At 35.8% G+C, this 21,373-nt stretch overlaps 1 protein-coding gene across 4 annotated transcripts in view; it reads left to right on the top strand.

Moving 5' to 3' along the window:
- The window catches only part of ACVR2A (activin A receptor type 2A), a 152,923-nt gene that overhangs the window by 91,557 nt on the left and 39,993 nt on the right, over positions 1–21,373 (top strand). For all 4 annotated transcript variants that reach the window (XM_069066743.1, XM_069066741.1, XM_069066740.1 and 1 more), the window contains exon 4: positions 118–272. In XM_069066743.1, coding sequence (XP_068922844.1) covers positions 118–272 — 155 coding nt within the window. The remainder of the gene's footprint in view (positions 1–117; positions 273–21,373) is intronic.

The raw sequence follows: 21,373 nt of genomic DNA, 5'->3' as shown, positions 1-21,373 counted from the left end.
TTTATTCCTTTTTCCTGCTTTTCTTGTCTTTCCTCACTCAGCTTTTGAGCCTTCAGTAAATTTTAATACAGAGTTTTGAATATCAATTTTGAATGTGATTATTTTTCTTATCCACAGCAACTTCCAATCCAGTTACCCCCAAGCCACCCTTGTTCAGCACCTTGCTTTATTCTTTGGTGCCTATCATGCTAATTGCAGGAATTGTGCTGCTTTCGTTTTGGATGTATAGGCATCACAAATTGGCATATCCTCCTGTACTTGTTCCAACCCAGGTAAGTTATTCGATTATGCTCATTTTTAATGTTGTTTCAAAATTGTACATGTTTTTGTTTGGTTTATTTGTTTTGTAAGAAAGATTTTGTTTTAGAATTGTAAAGTAATTGAAAGTCTGGTTATATTTCTCTCTTTTTTTTTGTTTCTAAGCAATTGGGGTTAAGTAACTTTCTCAAGGTTACGCGGCCAGGTGTTTCTGGGTGGGTGCTAAGTGTCTGAGCCCGGATTCGATCCCAGGTCATCCTGACACTGGAGCCAGTGCTCTTACTCGCTGTGCTACCTGGCTGCCCCATTGTATTTCTCTTTTGCTAAATACAGGTGCTTGTAGAAAAATTCAGTGACTTAGTGAAAACCTTTTAGGACCTTAAGAGCAGTTTACTGTTATAGATTTATATTGTAATGGAAATTTTGATTAATTTTGTTGTAAATTTGTCATGTCAGAATTCCTTCTTTCCTAGAACCTGCAGTAGGATGGATGGGGGATGAAGTGGAGAATGGGATAGCATTTCAGTCTTTTCTAGAGAATTTCTTTTCATTCTGGGAGGGTAGAATTGCTTCCAGAAATGCACCTTGTTAGGTTTCTTCCTTTTTACCCAGTCATTCGTGGGAAGTAGACGTGGGCGCAGGGCAACCATTCTAATTCTTTCTTCCTTTATCTCCAGTTCGGTTTCTGTCTTAAATACCTACCTCAGGACTCACCAAGATGCTTTTCTCAATAGAGTCTTCTCCCCTAGACAAAGTGGAACCTGTAAAGAATTCTGGCTTACAGTATGAGATTTTTTTGGGAAGAAGTAATAGCATAAAAATTTTAGAGGATGTACCTGTGAGCATTTTATTTTCAGAAAGAGCATCAGAATAACACTGAGGTATTTGTTTTTTTCTGAAAGGGGGAAATTACCTAGGGTAAAGAGTAAGAGCCCTTAAAGTGCATCTTTTTTGTCTGTACTAATTCTTGATTGAATTTCACCTTCTAATACTGTCTCCCAGACCTTTTCAAGTGGCAGTTGACTTTCTGAGTCTCACTTCTAAGAAAGTTACATATAGCTTAGTTTTGGATGATCACATTAAACAAACTAGGTTTTCCTTACCTTGGATCACAAGAATATGTGGTACTGCACAATACGGTATGTTACTGAGTCCCAGAAAGTTGAATGCTTGATTGTGTTTGTTCCAGTCTTCTCTGAACTCTGGGCTATTTGTGTTTCTTTTGATCAGATTACCTTGCCCTTCTGAACTCCTTGCTTTATCTTTGTCTCTGTAATACCTGTAGAATTACTGGCTAAAACTAATTGAAGGAAATGGTCATCTTATAATTTTATATCCAAAATAACTTTTTGCTCTGAAGATTTATTTACACAATATAATTCTTTCTCATGACATAAAGTGATTTTTAAGCATTAGCTCCCTGATCCCTTAATCTACATTAGAATAAAAAAAGGACACAATGCCCCCCAAAAGATTCAATAATATTTCTAAACTTATATATAGCTAAGGTTTTAGGTACGGTAGAGACACTTGTTTTGTCATTATAGAATTTTATGCTTGTATTGAAAATTGATCCCACCAATGTTTATCAAGTTTAGGTAAACCAAGGTTCTTTCCCACATGGAACTTATAGTCTAGGAAGGGGAATAAGGTACAAACATAAATAATTAATTCCCTACATTATGTGGCAGTTGCATTGGAGAGTTGCAAAACAAAGAATTAATTGAAGTTTAGTGGTGAATGTGGTAGAGGATGTTAGTCGGGGAAGGATTCATGGAGGAGATGGCATTTGAACTGGGCTCTAAAGGATGGGTAGGAATTAGTGAGTGAAGAAATAGAAAAGAAACATCCCAATTTAGAGAACAGTATGATTGAAGACTGGCAAGTGAAAAGGTGAGCACAAAGCTCATAAGAGGGAGCAAGAACAGATCACTTTGTTGAGTGTATAGAGTATGATGCAATGCTGTGAAAAAAAAGACACAGTAGTTTACAAAGCACCTTTCTAATAGCAACCTTGGGAGCTAGGTAGTGCAAGTATTATTAACTTCATTTTTACAGCTGAGGAAACTGATGTTCAGAGGGTTTATGTTAAACATAAGTGATAAATGTCAGACCCAGGTCTCCCAGGTGCAGTAAGCCAAAATGTCCAAAAAGCACTTACAGGCCATTTGATTTTCTTAGACTTGACTTCAGTTTGGTTAGCCATAGTACATAGTTTGCCTTTTTTTTTTTTACCTACAGTAACTTCTTTTATCTTAAGATTTTACATCAGGATACATGGTATAAAATTGTATAATTGTCTAAAACTGTAACAATCTGGATTTATAGGTATGATCCCAAATTTGAGATTCACAATGATAACGTGAAGACTTAGTATTTATCAAGTAACATGGAAGGGATGCTTTTCCTGAATCCTGGGTAGCATAGAATTGCCAGTTCTTTTGGGTACTATTACTTTGAAGCTTCAAGCTTTTTAAATACTCAAGATCATTCATGAAGAACCTATAGGTAACCATCTCTATAGATCTTAGATCATTTTTCCTCATGATTTTTACTTTAGTACATTAATTTCATTTCTCTGCTATTGCATTGGTTCCTTACTTTGAATCCATATAAATTGGGGGTTTTTATTGAGAGGAGAGGGAATAAGTTTGGTTTTATGAATTATGTTTAAGTGGACATCCTCCCTACCCTCTTATTAATATGTTGTGAAAAAGAAATGTTGAACTGGCCAACCATCACATATACAGCATGGAGTGTGTTTTAAATACCCTTTTAAATGCTTTGTGTATAAACGTGAGGTTCTCTAGGAACTATTTTTAATTTTATCTTTTTTATGCAAATTAGGTGGTCTTCTATTTCAGAAAATAGATTTTTATCCCAATTTGACTTAATGGATATTCCTGTCATCTCAAGATATTTCTCCTGTAGGGTGATTCGTGCCATTTACAGTACTTACTGCCTTTGAGAGTTTACAAGAAAGTTTGTTTTGTATTCTTCTCTCATCATTGGCCTTAAGATACTATGTAATTCCCTTCCTGAAGATAACGTCATCAGTATATTCAGTGTTTATGGAATGCTTATTATGGGTATAAAACTCTACTAACTTTGGGACTAAATTTCACAGAAGATAATTTTCTTTGATGATTTAAATACTAAATTGAATGTATTGATGCTAATATACATAGAACTAAGGTGTAATCTAAAACAGTAGAAACACAGAAGACACAGCTATACTTTTAACACAATTTAATCCTTTAAAACAATAGTTTTTAATTTGGGGATCAGAGAGATATGAAAGGATTATTAAAATGTGTGTATATATTCATGTGTGTATATATGTATACATATATGTGTGTATGTATGAATATTTATACATACACATATCCATATCCACATGTATATACATTCCTATCCCAGGCTTGTTAGATTGTCCTGCCCACAGTGCTTCTTCAATTGTAGCTGCCATGTATTTTGTCACAAGGTACTTTGCTTCCATTGAATCAGGCAAGTTTTTTGTGGTATTCAAGTGAAGGAGGAGCTGTAATTTTGTTGGGGGGAGGAGTGGAGGAATGAGGCACAGAATAAAGTACTTTACTTATTAGTTCATTGGGGAAGCACAGTGATTCAGTGGAAGGAGAACTGCATTTGGAGACAGAGGACTGGGCTTTAAGTCTTGCTTCTTTGACTTTCTTTGTTACCTTAGGTAAGTCATTGCATATCTCATTTACCTTATGAGTAAAATGAAGGAGTCAGATTTGATGACTTCTAAGAAGACTTCTATATGAGGTTTTGCTCAAAATCTGTAATTCTATGATTGCATTTTTTTGAGAAGTTAATTCTGTGTAGCCAATAGGCTCACATTTTATGAACACTTTTACTCCTTCATATCCTTTTATTAAAAATTGAGCATTAACATTTGATGTCAGAGAATAAAGATCATTGTTATATGTTTGACATACATATTTGCTCTTCATTTCTGCAATATTTTTACCCCAAAGAGTTCAATCAGTATACTAGGTTGTACAATGATGGTTACTGTTCTTTAGTCAGTGATTTCCCGTCTCTCCCTCCTCCCCCCTCCCCCTCAGCTCTGGTTAAAATCTAATTGTATATAAGATTTGGCACCAAATGAAAGCAGTGATTTTATATTATGGTCCCTTTAAGACTTTGGTATTCCAACATAGCAATGTTCATACTTCTGGTATAGCATTGGGAAACTTGCCTACAAGTGTATTTGAGTAGAAATTTATAGTGACTGATGAGTGAACACCAAGAGCCTTGTTTCTGCTCTTAGTCTGATTATTTAAGCTTTCCTTTTTACTCATGGGAGTGGTCAGCAATCTGGGAAATTTCATAGAAAACAATATTCATGTTTTTTTCCTAAGAATCTATCTCTGTGAATGATATTAGAGCATTGTTTTCACCCAGGGCATTTATAGTTGCTGATTGTTAGTAGCATCATGAGGAAATGGTGTAGGATATAAATACCTTTTAGACTGAGCTCTAATGATGAGGGAGGGTCTCAGATTATAATATAAGAGATAGTCTGCCATCTGAAATTGAAAAAAAATTAAACAGAGCTATTGGAATATGAGAGAGGAATGGGTTTTACTATCTGTTGCATTTTTTTTGTAAATGTGCTCCAGTTATTGTGCAACATACTGTCACTATATCTCTGCAATAAATTGGAGGTGAGGTCTTAACAGTTGAACCTTCTTTTGTTAGGTGAAGTTAGTAATCCTGATTTTTGTGAACTTCGACCTGTCAACTGAAGTGCCTTTTAATTCACACTACACAAATACCTTTTACCCCTTTTGGCCAGTGTGATGACTTTCTTTGTCTATGGGCAGTGAAATACTTCATAAACAAGTGTAAGTTGATAAATGAAAGGTAAACCAGTTTTACTATGGCTATGAGTCATAGATTTACAAGGATACTGATACATGGAATCTCCTTTAAAATAAAACAACACACCAAACCCAACCTTTATCAATGTAATCTTTATAAGGCTTCTTGAATCTTCTGGAGACCCTTATAGGAACTCAAGTTCCTTACATGGAAGATTCATATTTGTAGTTGCAAAGAGTTTGACTTTCTAAGCAAATGGAATTTGGACCTCAGAAATTGCTTGTTATAAAACAACATGGATATAACATTAGGGATTGTTTCTAAAACAAATGTGTGAATTGCATCTTAATAGATGACCCTATGGTGTTGAAATATGAATGTTTTCTTCCTTGACAGCCATCTCAATCAAGTGTTTTTTGTTGTTGTTTTTTAACCATAAATTTAATATAACAGTGTCTAGGTTTTTCTCCAAAAAAGACTAATAAAGATGTTGGGATGTTCCTACCTAACTTTTTGTGGTGTTTTGAAAAACTCTGAGTTGGGCAAATTCCAATCCTTCCGAATTTTAAAGAAGTTAATATATTTTGACACTTTAGATTACTATGCACTTGGAAATCCATGCTGAGCTTTGAAATTCCTTTTATTCATCATTGAACTTTTGTCCATGGAAAATATATAAAATAACCATACACCAAGGGTTCAGGAAGAAGTAGTTATTTTTTAATTGTTAACAAATTATAGAACATTCCTGATTCTTTTTCCCCTTTCTCATTTAGGGGTGAATTATGTATGAATGTATGTGTAGTCTTGTACGCAGTCACTTCTACTTAAGGCTTTGTTATGGAATTTGTACAGAAATGGTCATATTGGTAAATTGAATCTGCTCAAGTACAAAGGAAACCTTAAGTCAGGACTCAAAATAATTTTTCTTTTTGGAGTCAATTGAGGTTGACTTCCCCAAGGTCACATAGGTAGTAAGTGTCTGAGGCTGGACTGACTCTAGGGCCTCCTGACTTCAGGGCTGGTACTGCTATCCACAGTGTCACCTTAGCTACCCCAGGACTCAAAGTAGTTTTTAAAATACTAAGTTAGAGAACAATTGAAGTGATTAAAAAAAATTTTTTTGGCAACTGAAGTATGTGTTTTGTAAAAATTCCTTTATTTAAAAAATAGCTTGAATTATATTTCTTCCCTGCAACTCTCCCTCTTCCCCAGCAGACTTGGACAGACCCCATATGCCTGTTTATTAATGAAATAGGTTTTGTATGTTAGCTCTGGGCTCTTTCTGCTTTGCCTAGCTGTGTTATGAAGAGGGGAAGGCTGTACTCTTTTCTTTTTTCTTGACCTCTCTGGTTATTTTTTTTTCCTCTTGTGCTTTGTTTCATTCAGATCCATTTCCTTCTGTTAGCTTGGGACTAAACAAATAAATGTTAATTTTTAAATGATAAAATGCTCCTCTGTAAAAGGCCAAGAAGCATTTAGAATTTTTTTGGTAGTTTACAAATAGACTAGTATTTATATTATCTCACCCTCTGGGTGAATTATAGGAAGACACTGCTTCAGCTTTTTTGGGCAATAAATGGAGTTTGATGGAGGGTTATATAAATACTTTAATGCAAAGATAACTGATTCTAGATTTTCATTGATGTTGGAGACATTACTTGTGTGTTGAAGAGGGAGTCCTAGAATTCACTAATACAGTAAGGTAACCCTTGGATATATCTAGGCACTGGGGAGCCAGCTTCACAAGCAAGTTGGGTTAAGAATATAATATGCTAAGTTATCATTGGAAGTATTAAAGAATTCTTTATACGTTAACAATGATAATTGATTTTAAAGGGACACTTAACATTTGTTTTGATGTCTTAGAGATGCATATTGAAGTTCTTATGTGTTCTTACTTTTGTTCATGAACTATATTGTTCATTGAAGTTTTCTTCACTAAAATACCTTATTTTAGCAAATGTTTGGGAGGGTGTTTCATAAAAAAAGAATAGTGGTCTAAGGGAATAATTGTACATTGAATTAACAATATTTTTGGTAAGTTTACTACAGTTTAAAAACAACTATAAATAATTTTACTAGTCCACAAAGATGTATATATTCCCTTTCCCTTTTTAATAGCCTGACTTGTATAGCTCTAATAATAAAATAAAAATTCTCCATTGTAGTCAACCATAAATTTTTGGGTCTATAGGCAAGGTAATATCTAAATAGCATTTTTAATAAATGTATTCAGTTATCTTTTTAATGTTGTTAACTCTTTGTTACATTTAACCTTGAGTTCAAAGAAATAATGGTCAACTAAAATTTTCACTTTAAATTAGCTACTTAGGGAATCACTTAGCAAGGCGCACATCATTTTAATGATCACAGGTCTTCTTATTTCCCTTAAATACAATAGAGTCTTCATTATTATTATTAAAATGGTCATTTTAAACTTGCCAAACACATAGAATCTTAGATTTGGCAGGAACTTTCTCTGTCATTTTTTGAATCCATACCTTAGCTAGAAACTTTGACAAGTAGTCATCTAGTCTCTCTTTCAAAATTCCTGAGGTGGGGAATTTGCTACCTACTAAAGCAGTGCATTTAATTTTTAATTGCTCAGATTGTTGGAAAGTTTTCTAAAACTTGAGCCAAAATCTTCCCATCTATAGGTCTAACTCTTTTGTCCTAATTTTACTTTCTGGGGCCAAGCATAACTAACAAATTAACAAATCTAATCCCTCTCTACCACATGATAGAACTTTAAATACTTGAAGATGACTGTAATGATCCTCCCAATTCTTCACTTCTCCAAGATTTTAAATATTTCCAGTTCCTTCAACTGGTCCTTGTGTGATGTGGTTTCAACTCACATCATCATCCATTAAGCATGCAATAGCTTGTCAGTATCATTTCTAAAATTGTGGTTCCAGAACTGAACACATTACTTCAATTGTCATTTCATCAAGGCAGAAAATAGCAAAATTATTTTGTCTTATCTTTTAGATACTGTTCTTATATTAACACAACCTGAGTGTGAATTACGATGGTATTATATCTCAATGGCATTTTACTCGTGTGGAAAATGACAATTTAAATAGTGTTGAAGTCTGATATTCCACTCAATACAAAATCTTTGTAAGAAATAAGCATAGTCAAACAAATCAAATTGCCACATTGGCCATATCTAAATTTCATGTCTCATTCTGCATTTTAGTCTATCACCACTCTGTCATGACATGGGCATCATTCTTTATCATCAGACCTCTGGAATTGTGGTTGATTAGTGTATTGATTAGACTTAGGACAGTCTTTCAGAATTATTTTTACAATATTGGTAGTATAGTAGAAATTGTCATCTAGTTTCTGCTCACTTTTTTCTTCAGAGAAACTGAAAATATCTCTTAAATTTCTTACAGCACAATAGTATCCCATTACATCAATATATCAGAATTTGTTTAGCCGCTGCTCAGTTTGTGGGTACCTCTTAAGTTTCCAGCTCTTTGCCACTACAGTGCTTTGTTCTCTGCATTTTAAAATTGTTACACTAGGGGCGGCTAGGTGGTGCAGTGAGTAAAGCGCTGGCCCCAGAGTTTGGAAGGCCCGAGTTCGGTTCCGGCCTCAGACACTTAACACCCACACAAAAAAAAACTAGCCGTGTAACCTTGGGCAAGTTACTTAACCCCAATTGCCCTCCAAAAAGCAAAAAAAAAAAATATATTTAACACTAACTACCTTTTTTTTTTGACATCACTTATTGATAACACTCAATTAAAAACATAAGGGGAAAAAACTACTCCTATAACAAATAAGCAGAGTCTAGCAGAATGAATGCAGACATGTCCAAAAGTGTGTATTTCTGTCTGCATCTTACATCTGTCCCCTCTTTTTGTTTCATCATAGCTTTTTTGGAGACATGGTTAGTAGGTTTTTTTTCCTTTTTCCTTTTTTTTTTTGCAGGAGGAAGGTAGAGCAATTGGGGTTAAATGACTTGCCCAACATCACACAGCTAGTCTTTTTTTTGTGTGTGTTAAGTGTCTGTGGCAGGATTGGAACTCAGGTCCTCCTAACTCCAGGGCCGGTGCTCTGTTCACTGTGCCACCTAGCTCTCCCTTAGTCATTGTTTTGATTAGAGTTCTTCAGTCTGTTGGAGTTGTTTTTCTTTAAGATGTTATACAAACTGTATGGTCTTCTTGTTTTGCTCTGTGCCAGTTCATCCTATACAGGGCTCTGATATTATTGCTTTCCTCATTTTCTATGGCACAATAATATGTCATTGTGTTCACGTGCCACAATTCAGACATCACACAACTGATGGATCATCCCCTTTAGATTCCAGGTTTTTTTTTGTTTTTCTTTTTAATTTCACTTTAGCATAAAGAAGTTTGTTTTATTTATAACTATTCTCTACATGGTATTACCTTCTACCTTAATCCCCACTCTTTTGTCACTTGTTTCTCTGTTGAGTTTGTTATATTTCTGTGTGTGTGTGTGTATGTATGTGTGTGTGTTCATGTTCAACCCTTTGTCTATTTCAGATAAGAACGACATATCTAATGTTCTCTCCCCTATCTCTTTTGATTCCAGTATGAAAAATAGCAAGTCTTACCTCCTTCTCCTTCTTCTTCTACATTAGCATATTCTTCCTTTTACCTTCCCTCTCTCTACCCTCTTATATCTTCGGAACAGAACCAATCCAACCTCATGTCCTATATGCTTATTTTACTCCTTCAGTACTCTTTAAGAACATTAAAATTAGGATGTTAGCACTGAATCATCATGCAGCCCATTCTGATTACTCTAATAAAATTATCTTTCTGGGTCCGTTTTGAGTTTGCATTTCAAAGTTCCTTTTAAAACCTTAGTATTTTTGTCAGAAATGCTTGAAATCCATTAAAGGTTCATATCCCCCTGACTCCACCCTGGTCATAGAGTTATACTGAGTTTTTCAGGGTAAGTTATTCTTGGTTATAAGCTTGCTGTTTTCTTTTTTTTTTTTTCACTTTTGGAATCTTGTATTCCAAAATCTCCTCTGGTTTATAAGTAGAAGTTGCCAGGTCTTGTGTGATCCTGACTGGTACTTGAACTTCTTTCTAGGTGCTTGTAGTATTTCTGTCCATCCATCCATTTATTTATCTTTGTTTATTCATCTATCTATTTACTCATTCATTTATTTATTGACATTGAAGCTCTGGAATTTGACTATGATATTCTTAGAACTTTACCTTAGGGATTTTTTTTTTCCAGGAAATGATCAATGAATTTTTTCTGTCTTCATTTTGTTCCCTGCTTCTAAAAATCTGGGTACTTTTTAGTTATGATTTCTTGAACTATAGTATCTAAACTTTAAAAAAAAATCATAGTTTTCATGGAGTCCAGTGATTTTTAAACTAGCTCTCCTTTATTTGATTTGTAAATTAGTTGCTTTTGATACCTGATATCATTTATTCTGTGTTTCAGTCTTTTGGTTTTGTTCTACTTCTTGTCTCATGGAGTCATTGATTTCTGTTTTTGTCTAGCTTTCAATGAGTGAGTTTTACTGCTGTTATTCTAAGGTACTTCTTGTCCTTCCAGTTCTCTCTAATTTTATTCTTTATGTCTTGCTCCATCTAGTCAGTCATGTAGTACTTGTTAGAAGATCTTTTATTTCCTTTGTGTATACTTGTAGTTGTTAAGGTGTTATTCTCTAGGTTGATTTTTTGGGACAACTTTAGATCTACAATAATTTTTTTTTTGGAGAAATGGGTTAGACAAAATATTTTTTAATGGATTCCCTTGTTATCTCAGCATGTACAAGGAACCGCATGTTATTTTTCAGACATATTTAAAGAAATTCTAATTATTCAAAAAGGTTTATTTTTTTATCCGTTTTCATAAAATTGTACAGATCATTCATCATAAGGAATCCTTTGAAACTTGTGATTCCATAGGTGATCCCTTGCCAGAAATGAAGCTCTAGCATTTTCTCTGGCAGATAACTGGGTTCTTTTCCCTTTAACACCCTCCACTCCCTCAGAACCTAGAGGTTGTGGTCAGTAACCGGGGTATTCAGGCTGGTTCAACTGCTACATCTGAAACATACTTGTAACTGAAAAGATCCAGGACCATGGCCTCTACATCTTGTTGCCCAATGAGCTGGGGATACTACCTCTCCTGGATTGGACTTCATGATGCTGTATAAGTGGTTGCATGGATGGATGGGTGGATGATGAATGGATGGTGGAAAGCTGATGAAGGCCGTCAGCTGAAGGAGAGAGGAAATCCCCAGGTCTAGAGTTCCATCAGTGAGTTGGATTAGGTTCTTCCACAGGGGAAAGAAAGGATGACTGACTTGTGGTGGGAGAGAAGAGGAAGATCTTGTTTCATTTCTGCATTTGCGATACTCCTATTCTCAGTGTTGTCTCAGGGGATATACAAAATCCATTCAATTTGAAGTTCTAATGAAGAGTATGAAGAGGATACTTATGCTCTGGCCTGGGATATACTTCAAGCTGTATTGCTGTTCTTAGACTGCTCGTATCATTGATCTCCCTGCTACCTTGCCTGCCTGCCCTAGAATGGAGTTATAACTAAATGTAGTGATTTTAATGAGGTTAATGTCTTGTTAGTTTATTCAAATCTCTAGCCTTCATTCCTCAACTGAACCTTTGTACCTGAACCAATCTCTGCTTTCTGCTGGGCTTTAAGATGAAGTAGTTGGCTCTGCTTAGTCTAGCCCTGGATCACCTGGGTTCCTGTACTGATCTCAGCCTGCCAGGGTTTGGTCCCCCATGGATCTTTGAGGGTCAGAGCACTGGATCTTCAGGGCTTTTTATGGCATCTCAGGACAGAGTTCTAGGGATCTCATAAGCTTTCTGATGACCTAGTCTGAGTTCTCCTCCTTTCAACATCCAGTATTATGGATTTCCGATGACCATAGTGCTTTCTTGGAGGAGGCTTCCATTCTTACAGTTTCTGGACATAGAAACTTGCAGCCGTATGTATCTCTGGCTCATCTCTTTTTTTGAGCTGGGAGGCTGCCACTTTTTTTTCTTTTCCCCTGTACTAGTGCTGGCAGCTCTTTTCCCCTTGCCTGAGGGTCTTGGCCAATTTTGTGCAGTTCTTGGATGAAAGGCATCACTTGATATAGTTGCTCTTTGGATTTCTTGGTCATTTTTTTTTGCCTATAGAAACTTTTAGGGTTTTGCTGGAATAGGAGTTAGGCAATTGATCAGCCTGCCTCCATTCAGGCAGCCATCTTGTTATTTATGCTTTATATTTATTCTCTACCTTGTTATCTATATTTTATATTTATTCTCCATTATCTGTATTCGTTAATTTTCTGTGTGAAGACATGGTTCCCTTTAGACATATCATTATCATTTTTGTTTGTGCCATTAGAATTTTGTTCACGAAAGCAACCTTTAGGTTGAATTTTAGGCTATAAGATTCTACCTATTCTTTCTCTGGACTCTTAAAAATTTGATCTCCCAGAATCTAGAACCATAGATTTAAAGTTAGAAGGACTTTTAGTGGTTTTCTCATCTTCATCTTCATCCTACATCAGGAAACTGAGGCACCATATGATGAAATGCTTGCCTTAATTTTATCTTTGTAATATGTCAAGAATTCTAATATGGAATAGTCTTTTCCTCCCACAGTTCTTGTTATTTCTGCTTTGGTGACCAGTTCTCTTTTTAGTGATAAGAGTCAGATCTAAGGTGTTTCCTGGGTCACCTCTTCTGTCTTTTGAAGAATAAAGGTTTCATTAAAACAAGTCAATTATTAATTAGCCACTCAACTTTTAGTACTACAACTGCCCTGAAAATGTGAGAATACATCCACTCAGCAATTAAAAGACATCATTGAAAATCTCAAGATCTGCCTTACTTGTGTGCAATAGCTTTTTACATTTCCCCTCATTTTTCAGCTTACTTAATGGTTTTTATTAAGCAGCAGTATCTTTTAAAGTCCTTTAAGTTCTTCATCAAGGTGTGGTTTGGTCAGGTGATTAGAGCCTTAGTGTAGTCTTAGAAGTGGTGAGTCTGGATTAAATTAAAAATTTATTAAAGGGGTCTAGAAAAGGAGTTAAATGAGAAGACCTGAAAGGACTAGGAATTAGTAATAATTTTGAGATGTAACATTTGGATAGAATTTTAGTTAGTTGGTAAAATAGAGTGTTATATTTGAAGTAAGGAAGTTCTGGGTACAAACCTCACCTCAGATAACTCTAAAATATGTGGCTCTGGTCAAGACACTTACACTCTCGAGGATTCAGGTTCCTCATTTATAAAATGAGAGAGTTCAACTTGATGAAGGCTTAGGTTCCTTCCATATCTAAATTCATAGTCCTATTAAGGCATCTGAAAATACTGATATTGATGGATCTGTTAGCAAGTTGTACCTATGTTCCCAAACCTAAGCCTTTGTTTCCTTTAAATATATCTTGTTTATAAGTTTATCAGCAGTTGTAGATAAAAATTATATAAACAATAAAAGAAATATACTGATTTGGCTATTTTGATAGATCTTTAATCTCACCAATGTGAGTGCTTCCTCTTAATTTAAATTCTAATCTATATCTTATTATTTCACGTGACACTCATCCATGCCTTTCTTTTCCTAGAAGTTCTTCACAGTGGTTCAGCCAAAGTGTTAAGCGTATTACCCCAGATCTTCTGACATTATGCAAATACCAGTGGAGTAAGTTGGTTGCCCCTTACAATCGTCACATGATTAGTTCATCTCTTTTTCAAGTCATACATCATATCTGGCTGATGACATTCTTTACATCACTTTGCAATCAAGCAGTCAGTAAACATTTATTAAGCTTTGTGTACTACCATTGTGCCACAAAGTCAGAAATAAAACAGTTCTTGCATTGTATTGGAAGGACATTTTTTTTTCATTTTTCAAATGCTTTATTAACTTCTGATTTACATCATTCATTTCTGCCAGATTTTGAGTTACAAATTTTCTCGCCGTTTTTCCCCTACACACTGCTCCAAAATAGCGGTCCCACAGAATATCCCTTCCTCCAATCTGCTCTCTCCCATATTTTCTCCCATACCCTTTTCGACTTTCCAGTATGGCATGGTGGATCTCTATGCCCCAGTGCCTGTATATCTTGTTTACCAATTACATGTAAAATAGTATTAATAATTATATATATATATTTTTTTTAAACATTTGATTTTAAAACTTTGAATTCCAGATTCATTCCCTTCCTCCCTTGTCACTAACCTTTACTGGGAAGATAAGCAGTTCAGTATAGGTTGTACATGTGTAGCTAATGCAAAACATTAACATAGTAGATATATGGTAAAAGACTGACTATATTTCCCTCCCTCCTATCCCACCTCCCACTTGTTCTATTCTCTACTTTGATCCCATACCTTTTCAAAAGTGGGTGCTTCCAACTTCCCTCCCCCCAAGCCTGCTCTCCCTTCCATCATCCCCCTTTCATCCCCTTCCCCCCTACTCTCCTGTAGGGTGAGATACCCTATTTAGTGTGTGTTTCATTCCCTTCCCAAGCCAAATTCAATGAGAATAAGGTTGACCCATTCCCTTTTGCCTTCCTATTCTTCCCCTCCATTGTAACTATTTTCCCTTGCCTCTTCTATATGAGATAGTTTACCCCATTCTGTCTCCCCATCTCCTCTCATTATATTCCTCTCACCTCTTAATTTCACCATTTAAATATCATCCCTTCCTATTAAATTGTTCCTGTGCCCTCAATCTTTGTATACCTGTAAACATACATACACAGATTCACATATGTATTCATGTGCCCATATACCCTCTCATATATATATAATGTATATGTGTGTATATATATTCCTTTCAACTATTTTCATACTGAGGAAAGTTTCATCAGTTACAATTATCGTTTTTCCATGTAGGAATGTTAATAGTTCAACTTTGATTAGTTCCTTATGATTTCTGATTTCTTTTCCCTGTTTACCTTCTCATGCTTCTCTTGCTTCTTGTATCTGAATGCCAAATTTTCTATTCAACTCTGGTTTTTTCATTAAGAATGCTTGAAAGTCCTCTGTTCCACTGAATGACCATATTTTCCCCTGAAACATGATACTCAGTTTTGCTGGGTAGGTGATTCTTGGTTTTAATCCCAGCTCCCTTGACCTACAGAATATCACATTCCAAGCCCTTTGATCCCTTAGTGTAGAAGCTTCCAGATTCTGGGTTATCCTGATTGTGTTTCTACAATATTCAAATTGTTTCTTCCTGGCTGCTTATAATATTCTCTCCTTGATCTGGGAATTCTAGAACCTGGCTATATTCCTAGGAGTTTTCTTTTTGGGATCTTTTTCAGGAGGTGATCAGTGGATTCTTTCATTTTCAGAATCTCTATTTTGCCCTCTGGTTCTAAAACATCAGGGCAGTTTTCCTTGTGGATTTCTTGGAGGATGATTTCTAGGTTCTTTCTTTGATCATGGCTTTCAGGTATTCCAGTAGTTTTTAAAATTATGTCTCCTGGATCTATTTTCCTGGTCAGTGGTTTTTCCCATGAGATATTTCACGTTGCCTTTTATTCTTTCAATTGTTTGGATCTGTTTAACAGCATCTTGATTTCTCATAAAGTCATTAGCTTCTGTTTGCTCCAATCTAATTCTGAAGCAATGATTCTCCTCATTGAATTTTTGAGATTCATTTTCCATCTGGCAAATTGGGCTTTTTAAGGCATTCTTCTTCTCATTGCCTTTTTGAGCTTCTTTTGCCATTTGAGTTAGTCTGTTTTTTAAGGTTTGATTTTCCTCATTCAGGCTGTTGACTCTCATTTCTTAATTTTCTTGCATCATTCTCATTTTTCTTCCCAATTTTTCCTCCACTTCTCTTATCTGCTTCTTATCTATGGTGTGTAACCAGCTCGTATTTTCCCTTGAAGCTTTTGGTGCAAGAGTTCTGACTTTACTGTCTTCCTCCTGTTCCATGCTTTGATCCTTTTTGTCCCCAAAATAGGAGTCTAATGTTGGGTTCTTCTGTTTGCTTTGTTTCCTTTGCCTGGTCATGTTGCCCCTCAATTACTTGACTTTTGGGTTTTTTGCCACAGTAGGACTCTGCCACCAGAGAGGGGAGCTTTCGTCCCAAACACTGGGGTTTTCTCAGCTGCCAGAGGTATTAGTTGGGTGCCCTTGCTGAAGCCTCCACATGATCTGGCAAGCTGGGCACATACCCCAGGACCTCCACCCTAGACTGTAATACAGATTGAAGCAGGTTAAAGCAAGAGTGATTACCCCTCAGACTGGTCCCTTGGTCCCCCTACACTCTGCAGGCCAGGAGCTGAAGCTGCCAAGTGGCGCTGGCTGGCTGTGCTGGAGTCTCAGAGGCTTCTTGGCCTGGGGGCAAAAGTCAAAGCACTCCCACCTACTGGTCCCAAAGTCCACAGTCCACTGACCTTTCATTTTGTCCTTAGCATCTATGTGTTGATAATTCTGGATCACCACAGCTGTTGGTGATCTGGAGTCCCTCTAGCCAGAGGCTGGTCAGGCCTGCCCTGGGGCTAAAACCTCTGGGTCATGGGGCCTTGGCTCAGCTCCCAGACTACTGCACTGGCTGATTCCTGCCTGCCTGCTGGGCTGTCCTCAGCAGGTTGTTAGCTTCTCTGTGTCATTTTGTGGGTTCTGTAGCTCCAAAGTTTGTTCAGAGTCCTATTTTACATGAATTGAGGAAGGTGGAAGCTGGAGCTGTGCAGAGGACCTTCTTCTACTCTGCCATCTTGACTCCACCCCCTCTGGAGGGATATTTATATAAGTATATATAAATATACATGAATATGGATTGGACCTATGATTTCATTGTTATAGTGAACCTTCAGATGAGGAAACTTCCTGTACCAATTCAAGTGGACACCTTCTCTGAAATTTAGAGACTTGAGGAATTGTCTAGGACACTGAAAGAATAAATGACTTCCTTAGGGTAACACATCTGGATCATCAGCAGGTAGACTTGAACTCAGGTGTTCCCTGGCGTCAAGAATAATTGTATATTCATGCTGCCATGTTGCTGTATACAAAATACACGATGAATGCAAGTTAAATTTTGTGATGGGGAAGGGCATTTGTAGCTGGCACTTTTGGAGCAACCTTCATGTAGAAGGTCGTACTTTACCAGAATTTTGAAGGAAATGGGATTCTAAGAGATAGAAGTAAAGTTTAAGTGCATAATAGTTAGATTATGATATGGGTAACAATTAAGGAATAGAGAAAGGAGACAGAGTGTCTCATGTGAGGAATAGCAAAAAGGTCAGTTTAGCTGGACTTTATATTGTAGGTACAGTTAGCTGTTTTGTGTATCACAGGAAGAGTATAATAAGGTTGGAAAGATAGGTTTGTTTCTAGGTTGTGAAAAATGATGATACCTTTGATAGAAACAGGGAAGTTTGATGAGGGAGGGATAATGGAGTTCTGTTTTGTAATTGTTGAATGTAAATTGGGTATTGAATATCCTCTTTGAATGATCTGTAAAGCAGTTGATCACATGGTACAAGAGCTCAAGAGAGAAGGGGGCTGAAGATATAAACTCGGGAATATTTTGAATAGAGATGAAAATTAAACCTGGAGAGATCACCAAGTGACAGCGTTTTGGAGAACACCCAACGTGTTAGGGGCGTATAATACAGATGATCCAACAGAGGAGATTGAGGAGCCATTGGATAGGAGAACCAAGAGATCATTATCACCAAATGCTATAGGGGATGGTGGTCTGCATGTTGCAGAAATTTCAAAAAGAATAAAGAATTACAAAAACAAAATCAGATTTAGCAATTAAGAGACCACTGGTAACTTTGGAAAGTGTAGTTTCAGTTCAGTGAGGTACAAACCTACCCAGTGTTGCTGCTCATTCATAGCCACCACGTACCACCTCTCTTTTACCTTTTGGATTAATTGAAACTTTATTCAGAAATTGTGTTTTTCCGTGACTCATGCCCATACAGAATCATTAGAATGATATTAATGTTAAAATGATGTGCTTTGATTCTGGGAAAAACATGGAGTCATTAAGCTTACTGCTTAACTTCCTAAAGCAATTCCATACTCTCTTTTCTTGTTTAGATAATGTCTTGGCTGAACATCTGTCCATTATTATCTAGGTGTCCTCTGTGTCTAGCACTGTGCCTGGAACATAAAGGTGCTCAGCAAATGTGTGAATTGAATTAAGCCCATAATGTTTTTCCAAGATGTTTGTATTGACGAATCAACTATATGCATTGTCGATAGACAATAGACAAGGTATTTGATGATTTTTTTTCCATCACATATACCTCATTAATGAAAAACAGTTCTCTTATTTTCATGGTAATATGGATACTATAGTTATTGACACTAATGTGATTATTGGTTCAAATATAGACCACTGCAGGTCCCGAAGATACCCAAACAACAACAGAAACCTTGAGTACAACCTGTGATTGCACTCCTAGGTGGAGAATTTATGATTTAAGATGATGTCTTAGGAGCTAAATGGAACTTCAGTCATTTTATTAAGTATAAGTAAGGAGAAGAATCTCTTAAATGGGTTGCTTATGGTTTTAAAAATGCATTCTTTTAAATGCAAACTTAAAGTAATGAAGATGGTATGTTATGAGATCTGGAAGAAACCAACAAAAAAGTGGTGAAGATAAAGAGCAGTGATGATAAATGAGTAGACCATTATTATTCAAATTGGCAAAAGTAAACTTCCACAACATACATGTGTTCTTCAGTACAATAAGTGCATACATACTGCTATATACTTGCCTCTCTGAATTCAGAGAGACTTCTCATGGGAAGATTGTCTGACTGGTGATGATTTTTTTATTCCAAGAAACTACTAATGTATGGAAAGCTTTTTATACTGTGTTGTTAGAAGATAGCCATCATGGATGGTCTCTTTAATCTTTGGAAGAATTAATGAACTTATCAGAACATTTTTTTTTCCTTTAAAAAGATTGCATTTTAGGGTATTGTCCAAATTTGGAGGCATCCTATATTTCTACCAGTATGTCAATATTTTTCCATATTGTTTAGGAAGTTGTAGAGATTTCATCATTGTAGGGAGTAAAGAGTTTCCACTGAGGAAATTTCTCTTTAATTCCAGATTGCCGGCCTGCCAGTTTATGGTCTAGAGAGATACCTGGGACACTGAGAGGCTAATTGACCTCTTTGGGCTCACACAGTCCTTTTCAAAGGCAGGACTCAAATCCAGATTTTGCAGAATCTGAGTCCATCTCTTTGTTGACTACAGCTCCTTAACATATTGTCAGTGTAATTCTCTTATGTTGGGTAATTATCATCTGTAAAGTTGGTGTTGATCATCTAGAACAGGCCTGCACAAATTGTGGCCCATCGAAGGATTTCCTCTACATATAAAGGATGTTTTCCTCTACATTTTTCATGGGCATCCTGAAATCCTTTGGCTTTAGTTGTAAGTTGTGCAGGCCTGATCTGGAAAGTTAAATTTCTTGATCATTTAATCATTCAGCAATCATTTATTAAGCAGGCACCACGCTAAGCACTAGAGATATAGAGAAAGGCAAAAACACTGCCCTTCTCTGAAAGAGCTAATTTAATCGTCTAATTGAGGAGACAATATTAAGACAACTATATACATATAAGATACATGCACTGTGAGTGAGAGGTAATTTCAGAGGAAGGCTTTATGTTTCTTTTTGAATTTAATACAGAATTTTGTTGGACATTCAAGGTGTACTTTATCCTTTCGATAGCATTGTTCTGTTCAGGTTTCATATGAGGAAAATCTCATTTTAATATTCAGTTTTAGATAACAAGGCTATTTTTCTATTGTGATCCACCTATTATAACAGTGCTTTGCTCATGTGAATACAACAAAATCTTCTTCTAGTTCATTTGTTAGTCAATGTGATTGAACAAAACTACTGTCCTTTTATGCTAAGTTACTGATGATGCCTGTATTTGAATACAGTGATATTTTTGTCCTTGAGCATATGCGTGATCCAAAAGTTTTTGAAAGCCTTGTCCAATCTTGTTATGGTATGTCCAATTGGTATGAATTGCAGTATGAGTTTTGCTATGGAGCTGATAAAGTAGCTTGATTCCAGAACCAACTAAATAGATGATGATTCCTGGATGATTTTCATATGGTCTAAAAATAATATGATATCTAGAAGGAAGACAAAAAAGTTAAGCATGCAGCAGTGAAAAGAACCCGAAATTTAGTAGGTATTCTTTTTTAAGTCTGAAATTTATACAGATCTTTAAAACTCAGAAACATAGCTAACTATATCTTTTTTAGTTTTTTCATAGCATAGTTTAGTTCAAGTTTTCATATACACAGAGCATACATTTCTAGATAACTTGAATTTTATGAGTTATGTCAATATTTTAGATGGCTAAACAGTGGAGATCTTGTTCTTAAAGTGGTTTTGGTGTTTTTGTATAAATGGTGATGGTGGTGTCATTAAAAAATGGTGTTAAATTTTAGAAATTTTCATATATGTGTAATCTCACTGCCCATGGCCTGGCCTACTGCATTTTAGATCCAGATCTATTTCCCTTTTTGTTGTTCAGGACTTGGAACTTAGTCAGTGCTTAATAAATTCTTATTGATTAATTGAGAAGCAATGTATGTTGTCAGATTTGTGATTAGAAAAAGAAATGGGCTAGTCATATGGTAATTTTGAGTGATAATGAATGATGGACAATCAACTTACTGGTATCCACATGGTATCAAAAATTTATTGGAAGACCCTTGGTGCTTTGGCTGAACTTTTTGTGAAGAAATTGATAATTCCTTGCTGGATGTGGTCAAGGCAGTAAATTAAAGATAGGCCTATTTTGTAGGCCTATTTTTATGTATCACCTATTTCTATTTTCTACACACTTCTTCCTTTGAAAACAAAATCCTGCACTCTCACTCCATAACTACAATGCCTTTTATACAAATACATATGTGTGTATGTATATATATATATATATATAATATGTATGTATGTATATATATAATATATATGTATACATAATATCCAACTTTTCTGCTTTCTTCACCATTTCTACCAAAAAGGAGTCAATAAATTCAGAAAATGAGGAAGCATTCTGTGATTCTGTGGTCTGCTCTTATCACAGAAGTGACAGAATGCTCTGGTCAGGAAGTAAGGTCCAAACCATGAAATAGTGATTTGAATTAAGACCCCCAAATTTAGTTTTTCTTCCTTCTCACTACTATAGAAATGTACAGTTTATTGCATTTAGTTATATCATATGATAGGTTTTATGTAAACATTCCTTTACTGGAGACTTAAAGCTTTTGGATAAAGCAA

This window comes from Petaurus breviceps, unplaced genomic scaffold, assembly GCF_028583685.1.
Source record: "Petaurus breviceps papuanus isolate PSGF00001 unplaced genomic scaffold, PetGlider_PUasm1.0 90723, whole genome shotgun sequence".
In the NCBI taxonomy this organism is placed as follows: Eukaryota; Metazoa; Chordata; class Mammalia; order Diprotodontia; family Petauridae; genus Petaurus; species Petaurus breviceps.
The sequence above is the reverse complement of the archived record's forward strand: the minus strand, read 5'-3'. Positions and strand labels throughout refer to the sequence as shown.